A 13,430-nucleotide genomic window follows, 5' to 3' on the forward strand; every position below is an offset into this window, starting at 1 on the left:
TGACCCGACCAGTAGAGTCTGACCCGACCAGTAGAGTCTGACCCGACCGGTAGAGTCTGACCCGACCAGTAGAGTCTGACCCGACCAGTAGAGTCTGACCCGACCAGTAGAGTCTGACCCGACCGGTAGAGTCTGACCCGACCAGTAGAGTCTGACCCGACCAGTAGAGTCTGACCCGACCAGTAGAGTCTGACCCGACCGGTAGAGTCTGACCCGACCAGTAGAGTCTGACCCGACCAGTAGAGTCTGACCCGACCGGTAGAGTCTGACCCGACCAGTAGAGTCTGACCCGACCGGTAGAGTCTGACCCGACCAGTAGAGTCTGACCCGACCGGTAGAGTCTGACCCGACCAGTAGAGTCTGACCCGACCAGTAGAGTCTGACCCGACCAGTAGAGTCTGACCCGACCGGTAGAGTCTGACCCGACCAGTAGAGTCTGACCCGACCAGTAGAGTCTGACCCGACCAGTAGAGTCTGACCCGACCGATAGAGTCTGACCCGACCAGTAGAGTCTGACCCGACCAGTAGAGTCTGACCCGACCAGTAGAGTCTGACCCGACCGATAGAGTCTGACCCGACCAGTAGAGTCTGACCCGACCAGTAGAGTCTGACCCGACCAGTAGAGTCTGACCCGACCAGTAGAGTCTGACCCGACCAGTAGAGTCTGCCTGGGTCGGGATGCAGTTGTGACGTCATAGTGACGTTACACCTCGTCCATATTGTATATAAAACACAACATTTTATATCTTATTTTGGTTGGTATAGGATAGCTTAGGCTGGAATAGGATACATCAGAGTGGGATAGGTTGGGTTGGGCTAGGATAGGTTAGGGTGGGTTTTGTTAGCTTGGGTCGAGTTGGATTTCGTTAGCGATGACGTAAGGTGATGATAATTTGCTCAGGTCAAATACCCAGGGGCCTCGTAGCCTGGTGGATAGCGCGCAGGACTCGTAATTCTGTGGCGCGGGTTCGATTCCCGCACGAGGCAGAAACAAATGGGCAAAGTTTCTTTCACCCTGAATGCCCCTGTTACCTAGCAGTAAATAGGTACCTGGGAGTTAGTCAGCTGTCACGGGCTGCTTCCTGGGGGTGGAGGCCTGGTCGAGGACTGGGCCGCGGGGACACTAAAAAGCCCCGAAATCATCTCAAGATAACCTCAAGATAACCCTAGTTGACCCGTCTGTGGTGAAATATTTTTTGGGGGTTGAATCCTCTTGTAACAGCGAGGTTCACTAACATCATCACCAGGACGATCTTGAAACACAAACAAAAATCTCTCTAACAACTGAATTTATGAAAAGTAAATATACATTATTCAGTGGGAAATGGGTTTAGGGTTTTATCTTGTATATTATTTAGTCTGCCACTAAAATTTCGAAAATATTCAGTGTTGCCATTTATAAACCTTTCAATAAATTGCCATTTGTTGCGAGGTCATTGCCACATGACAGAGTTGTCATGTCTGTCTGCACATGACAGAGTTGTCACACCACCTTGTCATTAACAGCTCAACACCCCATCAATCTCGACTGTCATGGATACGACAGCCGCCAGGGCCTCTCTATCCCCCATTATCCATATCCATGTCATATCCCCCTCTCTCTCTCTCTATCCATGCATTTGTCATATGGCTTAGTGATCCCTGTTGGGCTAGTGGGGGTGCCTCACGTCTCCATCTGGTCCTCTGGCATTCAAAGTAAATATTTAATTCGTATGTTATGTATGATTGTACTCTGAGTGACTTTGACACTATCTGCGCTCACGAGGAAATTCTTTGCCTTCACTTGCCATACATACGCTGAATTCCTCTGACATATTATGCCACTGTAGCCTCTATATATTCCTATTCTATATTTTTAGCCATTTACTTTACTTTTAGGAAAATTTTGTGGCCATCATGGCTTCTCTGGACTTATGTGCTTTACTCCTGAAGCTTTCCTGGCTTCCCTGACCTTATGTCAGGGAAGCCAGGAAACTGTCTGAAACTTTAATAGCTTCCCTGTGTCTGTGCTTCACTTGTGATACTATGATGACTTCCCAGCTTAACCACCTGTGAATATTACAATTGTATAATTAATGCTGGAAATAATTTCTCCAAATCTTTATGCTGAAAAGACCCCTGACGTCGTGCTTGTGAAAATTATACGCCCCCCAAAAGTGGGTAAAATACTGTAAAGAAATAGTAAAGTCAGCTTCAATCTGCCTCATTTACGAGAGCACCAGCGGCACTCCTCACAATTTTTGCCTTCAAAATTCACGAGAATTTTTGTTGCTTGAACCAGAGAGATGTTGTATTATAGAGGCAGAACCTCCCCTCCAGTAGCTGTCTCTCTTCTTTATCTCAAGTTGTTGTAATATCTATATATATTGTGACGATAATCTCCTTCAAGAGATTGAGCCTGCTCTTCCCTCCATAATTACGTCTTCACAACTATATAAAAGACTATGGAAGAAATGTCCAACAACGACAACAAACACCAGCAAGGCTTGCCAGGGTGAGCAGAAACGTATGCAACCAGCCACCTGTTCGAACTCCAACCACCAAACTACCCGTTGATCGCTACGACTCCGCTGATTGGTCGCCGGTCTGGCTGCACCTGCCTCGCCCCCCCCCCAATACTACCTGATGTCTGGGGTCGCCCCAACATCAGTCTTCAGAATGTTCCGTGCTTTCGTAGCCAGCACTCCTCCCAGCTAGACGTTAGCGTGTACTGAGAGAGGTGGTGGCTTTAAGCCAATATTCCAGCACCTCCCACTTAACTTTTGTGTTGCACTTCTTATTTTGCCTTAACGTAACTTTCATTGTGTCATTTAAGTATTCTTATTATTTTGATTCATTGATTTTATTATACATATTTGTTTGTGCATTATTTTCATGTTTTGATTTATTTAACGTAATTAAAATTTCATTGTTAAAGTTTACTTGTGTTTTGTGTGTCTTCTCCTTACCTTACCACAGACGAAGTTCCAGTTTTTCTATTTTTTTTTTATAACTATGTGACGAGGCCATACCCCTAGCCTTAAACAGCCGAACACCAACGCGTTACCGTCACAAGTTATATGGGGGCCTGTCCGGGAGCTTCACTCAGGTACTGGTGTCAAGTGGTAATTTATGGTAAGCGTATTTAACTCTGTTAACGTAGCTTTACTATTTTTCATTCAATTTCATTTTTTATAAGGTGCGGTGTATTGTGCATTACGAGAGTAACATATAGTGAAGGTGAGACAACTTTGGATTACGTGGTGACTGTAGGCCTCAGTCATACTCTTAATTGGTCATCTCTCCCTCCATGTTATTACTCGTATTTACCATCTATGTCCCTTGAATATTTCTCATTCTGACAGATCATCATATTGGTACCCTGGTACTGTGGTCTGCCCCGGGTCAAGAGTACCCAATCTTCTGCAATCTGACTGTAGGAGGACAAAGAGGGCCATAGTTCCTCTAGCTCGAACTTTAGTTGCTGAATTGGGACCTCAGCAGCAGTTCTCGTCACCAGTTGACACCTCGCACCCCTACACGTCAGTCAGAGATGATGATACATACAACGGTAGGGAATTAGCTTATTTTTTCAGAGCACAAAAATTCGCTAATTCTGTAAGTATCATATTAAATTCAGTAGGAAAAACTTGCTTTGTCCTATAGAGACTTGGCAAGGTATGCCTACATCCTTGGACTACCAATTTTACTTTTGAAGCATTTAACTGTTTCATTTGTTTTCGAAACTTTGTTTCATTTGTTAGTAGGATTTTCTTGCCCTTATTCTCTTACATGAGTACCGGGTACAAGATTTCCTGCGCCCTTGATTTCATTTAATCATTTAATATCTTTCACTTAACGTTAATTGTTAAAGATCACACAGGATAGGTACCAGTTGCCACGTTGTCCTGTTTCTGACATTTCATTATTGAACATTCGTGTACCTTTATTTGCTAATTTCACCATGTTTCGTCTCCAAACTTTCCGTGCAAATCCAGCAGGTGAAATAGGGACTTTAAGTCGTGCCAAGAGGACTGAACTACAAACTCTTGCACATGAGTATCAACTAGAAGTTCCCTACCAAGCCAACAAAAATGACCTACACAACCTGTTGCTGGATTACTATTTAGAGCAAGGTAAGATAGACTCTGAAACTCATGAAACTTACTATATTGCAGAGAAAACTGACTTGGCAACGATGAAACTTAAACTAGAGCTGGCCAAGATTGAACGTGAGCAGCAAAGAGAAGCAGCTGCCATACGGAGAGACGAACAAGAACGAGAAATCACCCTCAGAGAACGTGAAGCTGCTTTGAGGAGAGAAGAACACGAACGCGAGGTCGCATTACTCCGTGAACGTGAACGAGTACAGCTTGAAACACTCCAGGAGCGGGAACGCTTACAGCTTGAAACCAAACAACGCGAGTTGGAAATACAACGCGAACATGACAAGCAACAAGCGACTCTGGCTCTAGAGTGTCGTCAACGCGAAATCGCCTTGGAAACTTCCCACTTCACTCAACGCCAACAAGCTACTGCCAATCTTCCCGTCAGTTTTAATATATCACATGCAAGTAAGTTAATGCCATCCTTTGTAGAAGCAGAAGTTGATGTGTTCTTTACCACCTTTGAAACCCTTGCTAATCAACTCAGTTGGCCTGTCGACCAATGGGCAACACTTCTCAGAGTCCATCTTACAGGTAGAGCTGCAGTCACACTCAGTACTTTGGCGTCTGAGAATGACTACTACACTCTGAAACAAGCAGTGTTGGACGCCTACCTACTTTCCACCGAAAGTTATAGAAGGAAATTCCGTGACCACCTGAAGGCAAGTACCACTACCTTCCTCGAGTTTGCTAACACGAAACGGAGGTATTTCATGAAATGGCTGGAAGCAGCACATGTCTCTACTTTTACAGAACTCGTCAACCTGATGCTTGTTGAAGAATTCTTGAGACGTGTGCCGCCTCCTGTCCGCCTCTACTTAGCAGATAAAGAAGAAACCGACTACCTGAAGTGTGCTAAGTCGGCTGACACTTACAGCCTCATCCACCGGCTGACACCTGAACCATCCTCCAGTAAGAAGTCGTGGTACAGTTACGAGAAGGTGAGCCCCGATCAAGCTGGTTCACAACTGTACTGCAAGTATTGTAGACTCTATGGACATACCATAGACAAGTGTGGTAAGTCTCAATACAAGGGAACCACTGACCAACAACGACCCAAACCAACTCCTCCTAAGTCCGGTAAGCCTGTGATGAATGTTGGTGTTGATGTTAATGATCTTTCTCTTTTCAGTAACCACCTGTATACTGGAACTGTCTCTGCCAACGGTTCAAATCCGGAGGGACGTTTCAAATTGAAGATCTTGAGGGACACAGCGGCTCTACAATCGATCATCTTGAAGTCGGCTGTGCCCAACATAGTCTACACCGGGGAAACAGTCTTCATCACTGACCTCACTGCTACCACTCCATACCCTCTCGCCAGAGTCCACCTGGATTGTCCCTACGTGAACGGGGAAGTCCAAGTCGCCGTCAGGGAAAAGCCTTTTCCCATGCCTGGAGTGCAACTTCTCCTAGGCAACGACTTGGCAGAAGACCTGCAACCGACCAACCTGATCGTCATGGACAAACCCCAGGTGTGTAACTCTGTGCCAAGTAACCCTATTCTTGAGTATGTTCCAGCAGAGGTTCAAGAGAGTGATGAAGTTTCTCCTCCGGTTCTCGTGACCACCCGTGCACAAGCGGCACGTCCACAGCCAGCTGACTCTACTGCTACCGCTGTCCCTCAAGACCCTCAGAAACTACCCCCGCATCTGACCAAGTTGGAGTTCCGTAAGTTGCAGAGGGAAGATCTTACTTTAACACCATTGTTTTTCCAGGCTGAGACTCAACCCGACAGTATTCCTGGGTTCTTCCTAGAGAACGACTTGCTCTACCGCAGATATAGACCCAGTAAACTGAAGGAGGAGGACGATTGGGCCAACACCGAACAACTTGTGATTCCCACCAGCCTGCGGCCCACTATTCTACACCTGGCCCACGGAGCATTCTCCCACTACGGCTTCAACAAGACTTACCATGGGATTCGTCAAGACTACTACTGGCCAGGTATGGTAAACAACGTCAAACAGTACGTAAAACAGTGTCATACATGTCAGATGGCAGGCAAACCGAACGTCTCCATTCCCAGAGCACCACTGATTCCCATACAGGTGCCTGCGGAACCTTTCCACAGACTCATAATAGACTGTGTTGGTCCTTTACCTCGGACCAGTTCAGGTAACGCCTACATCCTAACCATCCTGTGTCCTACCACCAGATTTCCCATAGCAGTTCCAGTGAAGAACATCACGGCTGCTACGGTTATCAAACATCTATTGAAGATCTTCACTCAATACGGATTTCCCAGGGAGATTCAAAGTGACTGTGGCACCAACTTCACCAGTGATCTCTTCAAAAGGACACTGGAGGAGTTCAACATCAAACAGGTATTGTCCAGCCCCTATCGTCCTGCTTCACAGGGTTCTCTTGAACGTAGTCATCAGACCATCAAAGCACTCTTGAAAAAGTTTTGTAGTGAAACCTCAAAGGATTGGGATAAGCAGATTGACCTAATAATGTGTATTTTCAGAAGTCTCCCCAATGAGTCCCTAGGAGTATCTCCTTATGAGATGCTCTACGGCCGTAAGTGCCGTACTCCCCTTAAGGCTTTCAAAGACTCTCTCAGAGATGCCACCTTCAGTGAGCATCAGAATGTGCCCCAGTTTCTTCAAAACCTTCAACACATTCTAGAGAGAGTCCACCGCTTTGCCCATGATAATCTATTGAAAGCCCAGGTGAGAATGAAGACTCATTACGACCAGACCAGCAAAGTAAGAAAATTCAAGCCGGGAGACTTCGTCCTTGCTTATTTCCCTATCCCAGGTTCACCTTTACAAAACAGATTTTCAGGACCCTACTGCGTCAAAGAGTGCAGAAGCAACAACACATACGTCATAGAGACTCCAGATAGGCGGCGGAAGACCCAGCTGTGCCACGTCAACCTCCTGAAGCAATATAATGGTACTCCTCCCACTGTCTTGATTAATTGTTCTACCTTCACAGAACCCTACATCCACAGTGAGACCATCCCGGCTTCTTCTCCCGAAAGCACTGACAAGGAGTCGGCGCTTTCTAATTCCAAAATCCTTAATGATCTTCCCAAATGCTTTCAGGATAATAATCGTGCTCCTATGCCCTCTTCTAATTCCACTCTCACCTCGTCAGATAAGCCCTTCATCCTCCATGTCGACGCCAATGGTACCGACGTGGGTGGTGTCGTGATGCAGCAACGAGGCGAGAAGAATACACCTGTCAGCGACTACTGCTACAAGGATCTACGGAACAATTGGCAAGGAGCTACTCTTCCTCATCCTGAAGCTTCAGCACTTCACTCCACACCTGAAAAGTGCTCGGTCCACCATCAATACGGACCACACCACCCTACACCTCCTGCAGCACGCCCACTTCTCATCTCAACGTCTTCTACTATGGGCTTGCTACCTGCAGAAATTCAACCTGGAGACACGCTATACCAAGAGTCTGACAACATCTTAGCCCATGATCTCTCCAGAGTTTATGAAGTAGAAGCAACTCCATCCATTACTCCACCACATAACGACGTACTTCTTCCAGAACCGCAGGCTTCGGGGGAGAGTTGTGACGATAATCTCCTTCAAGAGATTGAGCCTGCTCTTCCCTCCATAATTACGTCTTCACAACTATATAAAAGACTATGGAAGAAATGTCCAACAACGACAACAAACACCAGCAAGGCTTGCCAGGGTGAGCAGAAACGTATGCAACCAGCCACCTGTTCGAACTCCAACCACCAAACTACCCGTTGATCGCTACGACTCCGCTGATTGGTCGCCGGTCTGGCTGCACCTGCCTCGCCCCCCCCCCAATACTACCTGATGTCTGGGGTCGCCCCAACATCAGTCTTCAGAATGTTCCGTGCTTTCGTAGCCAGCACTCCTCCCAGCTAGACGTTAGCGTGTACTGAGAGAGGTGGTGGCTTTAAGCCAATATTCCAGCACCTCCCACTTAACTTTTGTGTTGCACTTCTTATTTTGCCTTAACGTAACTTTCATTGTGTCATTTAAGTATTCTTATTATTTTGATTCATTGATTTTATTATACATATTTGTTTGTGCATTATTTTCATGTTTTGATTTATTTAACGTAATTAAAATTTCATTGTTAAAGTTTACTTGTGTTTTGTGTGTCTTCTCCTTACCTTACCACAGACGAAGTTCCAGTTTTTCTATTTTTTTTTTATAACTATGTGACGAGGCCATACCCCTAGCCTTAAACAGCCGAACACCAACGCGTTACCGTCACAATATATATATATATATATATATATATATATATATATATATATATATATATATATATATATGAGTGACACCGTTCCTTCAATGTTCACCATCATTGTGAACTAAATACCAATTGGGAACACGGTGGGCAAGTCATTCGTGCTCTTGGGAAAAAAACATAGAATGTCTGTTACAAGTTTATTGTTATCTGGGAAGATCTTGTGGAGAACTTGGCAAGCAAGTCAGGTCAGCCCAGGCCTGGCGGTTGAATATATACTTGAGCAGTTGGTAAATAGTTAGTAAATAGCAGTTGGTATAGCTAACGATTGTTGGGTAACAATCGTTAGCTATAATCACCTTCTCACCTTACGTTTTTTATTATCTTAGAAACGTAAATGAGTCTAGGTTAGGGGTGTGGACGGTTCGTCTAATTGTGGTTATCTTGCGATGATTTCGGGGCTCAACGACCCCGCGGTCCGGTCGTCGACCAGGCCTCCTGGTTGCTGGACCGGTCAACTAAGCCTGCTGGACGCGGCTGGTTCATATGTCGCAGCCTGACGTATGAATCACAGCCTGGTTGATCAGGTTGGAGCAGTAACCAGAGCGAGCGATTGTTAGTCGGACGGACGGACGCCTTGTTTGCTGGACTGAATAAATATGTTGTATCATCTAAGCCATTGATTTGTTTGCCGTTGTTTGTATTTAATGAGTGTCCGGAGAGTTCTTATTATCATCGTGAGATGTAATGTGTACAGTAAATAATGAGGAAGAGGTCATACTGATTTATGTATACGAGAGGTTGCTGCTCATCATATGGTTAGGTTGTTAAGGTTTAGGGGTTGAGGTGTACGTTGTAGAGTGATGCCTTTGTTGGTAGGTTTGGTTGTTATTGTTGTTTAAGATTCAACTACTGGTAACAAAGTTCCAAGTAGCACGGGCTATGGTGAGCCCGTAGTGGACTTACCGGGCACAGGAGCGGGGCTGTAACTGTTCTGTTGGGGTTTGGGGTGTGTGGCGTTTATCAGTATGTGTTGCGTGTTTACATCAGGTGTTTCTGTTGGCCAGACCACACACTAGAAGGTGAATGGACGACGACGTTTCGGTCCGTCCTGGACCATTCAGAAGTCGACTGTCACAATCACAATCGACTTGAGAATGGTCCAGGACGGACCGAAACGTGGTCGTCCCTTCACCTTCTAGTGTGTGGTCTGGTCCACATACTTCAGCCACGTTATTGTGACTCCTCGCCTGCAGGTGTTTCTGTCCGTGCTGGGAACTTTCACCGGACACCAGCGGCAAACTGACGTACGATCCTGCGGGAGAACACTCACACTAACTTGTCCTCTTAATAGAACGTCGTAGTTGACGTATACTTTACCTAAGGCCAAAATTCGTCTTACAAGAAAATGGTAGCGGCTCGCGAAATTGATATACTGTTCCGTTTTCTGTTTTGGGTCCTCTTTAGTTCGACAGTTTCTTGACGTTGGGACACCTTAGGAGGACGAGCTGCTGAGACTACTCACAGGGCAGAGCCACTTGGAGTAGTATCTACAGCAACAGTCTCGATTCTTGCAGGTCGGCGTTCGATCCCCGACGTCCCAAGTAGTTGGGCTCCGTTCCTTCACTCCGGCATATCCCAGACCCTTCTCCTTATATCCCTCCCATGTGCTACATAGTCGTACTGGCTTAGTTCTTTCTCCTGATAATTACTTTTACTCTGAGGGCACATGCCCCGGCCTCCGATGGTTGCTCTGTAACAATGCCCAAATGGTTCCTGATGGCATGACGGACCAATAATTGATTACATGTCTTCGTGCATGAAATAAAAGGAAGGTGGACACCGCGCAGTCATGCTTGTACGTGTGTGTGTCTCTGTGTGTGTACTTGTCTCCGTGTGTGTGTCCTTGCATGTGTGTACTTGTCTCCGTGTGTGTGTTCTTGCATGTGTGTACTTGTCTCCGTGTGTGTGTTCTTGCATGTGTGTACTTGTCTCCGTGTGTGTGTTCTTGCATGTGTGTACTTGTCTCCGTGTGTGTGTTCTTGCATGTGTGTACTTGTCTCCATGTGTACTCACCTAATTGTGCTTGCGGGGGTTGAGCTCTGGCTCTTTGGTCCCGCCTCTCAACCGTCAATCAACTGGTGTACAGATTCCTGAGCCTATTGGGCTCTATCATATCTACATTTGAAACTGTGAATGGAGTCAGCCTCCACCACATCACTTCCTAATGCATTCCATTTGCTAACTACTCTGACACTGAAAAAGTTCTTTCTAACGTCTCTGTGGCTCATTTGGGTACTCAGCTTCCACCTGTGTCCCCTTGTTCGCGTCCCACCAGTGTTGAAAAGTTCGTCCTTGTTTACCCGGTCGATTCCCCTGAGGATTTTGTAGGTTGTGATCATGTCCCCCCTTACTCTTCTGTCTTCCAGTGTCGTGAGGTGCATTTCCCGCAGCCTTTCCTCATAACTCATGCCTCTTAGTTCTGGGACTAGTCTAGTAGCATACCTTTGGACTTTTTCCAGCTTCGTCTTGTGCTTGACAAGGTACGGGCTCCATGCTGGGGCCGCATACTCCAGGATTGGTCTTACATATGTGGTGTACAAGATTCTGAATGATTCCTTACACAGGTTCCTGAACGCCGTTCTGATGTTAGCCAGCCTCGCATATGCCGCAGACGTTATTCTCTTTATGTGGGCTTCAGGAGACAGGTTTGGTGTGATATCAACTCCTAGATCTTTCTCTCTGTCTGTTTCATTAAGTACTTCATCTCCTATTCTGTATCCTGTGCCTGGCCTCCTGTTTCCACTTCCTAGTTTCATTACTTTGCATTTACTCGGGTTGAACTTCAACAGCCATTTGTTGGACCATTCACTCAGTCTATCCAGGTCATCTTGTAGCCTCCTACTATCATCCTCTGTTTCAATCCTCCTCATAATTTTTGCATCGTCGGCAAACATTGAGAGGAACGAATCTATACCCTCTGGGAGATCATTTACATATACCAGAAACAGTATAGGTCCAAGGACTGACCCCTGCGGGACTCCACTTGTGACGTCTCGCCAATCTGAGACCTCACCCCTCACACAGACTCGTTGTCTCCTGTTGCTTAGGTATGTGTGTGTCCTTGCATGTGTGTGTTTGTCTCCGTGTGTCGTTGCATATGTGTGTGCCACACAGGACGCTCCCCGAGGCAGGGTGTACACCGGCAGCGTGTTACATTACCAGGCCTGGCCGGGTGGGCTTCACCTTGCAGGCCGGAGACCGTACGATGAGCCTCCCAAAATTGCAATATTCTCTAAGGTCCCCGGATTCCCCGATATATTTCATCGATTATCACTGTTATTATCTTGCTCTAATGGCGTTTGTGCTCAGAGCCCTTAAGGATATGATGGGGAACAGCGGACACACATTCTGGCGTTCTGGCGGCATCAACTTGAACATGTTGATGTTCTCGTTGATGTTCATGTACTCGTGAACATGTCTCTAGAGTGACATGTCTCATCTCCATCTCTAGAGTGATGGAGATGTGTAGCGTAGACTCCTCTTGTTGTCGTCGCACTGTTCAAGAATGTTGTAAATATATAAAGCGACGTGAGACACCATTGGCTAACACGGGGCCGTGACGACGATTGATTCCTGTCGTTCGTAGATATGTAATAGATGTAAGGATCCAGGATGTTGTTAGAGAGGGAGTAGCTTCATGTACGACAATGGACAAATCCACAAGGGCCGTGACGAGGATTCGAACCTGCGTCCGGGAGCATCCCAGACACTGCCTTAATCGACTAAGGCAGTGTCTGGGATGCTCCCGGACGCAGGTTCGAATCCGCGTCAAGGCCCTTGTGGATTTGTTCATTTGATGCGTCACGTTAGTGTGATCTCTGTGTGTAATTCTTGTACGACCATTATGGCTGTGCGTGGACGTACGTCCCTATCTAGCTGTACTTGCCTAGATGTGTTTTAAGAGTCGAGCGTCAGTTCTTGAGTCCTGCCTTAAGAACTATTAGTTCTGTTGGGTGTCTTTTTTATATATACATTAAGACTGTGTATTGAATTAGTTTCAATAAATTTATCCATTGGTTGGATAAATTTACAATCCATTTACAACTTTGTAACTTTATTCTGCCGTGCTTCGTGTTGAACAGTGGTCTTTTGTATAATCAGTGAGCCGGAGCCTCCTTGGATTCAGTCTTTCAGATACCATGATAGGAATGCTTGTCAATGTTCACTGGATTTTGCCTCCCCTTCTTTTTGCAATATATGTATTGCAATTTACATTTTCCAACAGTCTGATAGCTCTCCATTTTCCAGTGAGATGTTGAAGACTAGTTTAAGGGGTCCAGACAGTGTTCCAGTTATCATCTTCCATGTGATATCATCTTTGGGCCATAGATTTTCATCACTTGCAGTTGCCTTATCTCGGCTGACACTGCTGTTCCCCTCATTATTTCATTTGGGGGAATCTGTATTTTTGCTGGCTCATATACAGGTCTGAAACCTTCAATTAAACATTTGTGAGTGTGTGTGTTTGTGTGTGTGTGTGTGTGTGTGTGTGTGTGTGTGTGTGTGTGTTTACTAGTTGTGTTTTTGCGGGGGTTGAGCTTTGCTCTTTCGGCCCGCCTCTCAACTGTCAATCATCTGTTTACTAACTACTTTTTTTTTTCCCCCACACCACACACACACACCCCAGGAAGCAGCCCGTGACAGCTGACTAACTCCCAGGTACCTATTTACTGCTAGGTAACAGGGGCACTTAGGGTGAAAGAAACTTTGCCCATTTGTTTCTGCCTCGTGCGGGAATCGAACCCGCGCCACAGAATTACGAGTCCTGCGCGCTATCCACCAGGCTACGAGGCCCCGAGGCTTGTGTGTGTGTGTGTGTGTGTGTGTGTGTGTGTGTGTGTGTGTGTGTGTGTGTGTGTGTGCAGGGAGGTTACAGGGAAGGGTTGAGATGAATCACTGGGATCTTCACACAGTATGCATGAGAGCCGGCAATGAGATTATGGCACCAAAGAGCTGGCTAAATGTGATGAAGCAGCAACAGCGGAGGAACTGCTAACTCAGGTCCTGGCAACCCTGAGGGTATTA

The 13,430-nt window shown here is 46.2% G+C and overlaps 1 protein-coding gene across 1 annotated transcript in view; it reads left to right on the forward strand.

Annotated features, from left to right (window-relative positions):
* The first annotated feature begins 872 nt into the window (after positions 1–872).
* Positions 873–13,430, forward strand: part of LOC138362805 (probable serine/threonine-protein kinase dyrk1) — a 16,512-nt gene continuing 3,954 nt past the window's right edge. Inside the window, exon 1 of the mRNA XM_069321367.1 lies at positions 873–877. Coding sequence (XP_069177468.1) covers positions 873–877 — 5 coding nt within the window. The remainder of the gene's footprint in view (positions 878–13,430) is intronic.

This window comes from Procambarus clarkii, chromosome 9 (genome assembly GCF_040958095.1).
Source record: "Procambarus clarkii isolate CNS0578487 chromosome 9, FALCON_Pclarkii_2.0, whole genome shotgun sequence".
In the NCBI taxonomy this organism is placed as follows: domain Eukaryota; kingdom Metazoa; phylum Arthropoda; class Malacostraca; order Decapoda; family Cambaridae; genus Procambarus; species Procambarus clarkii.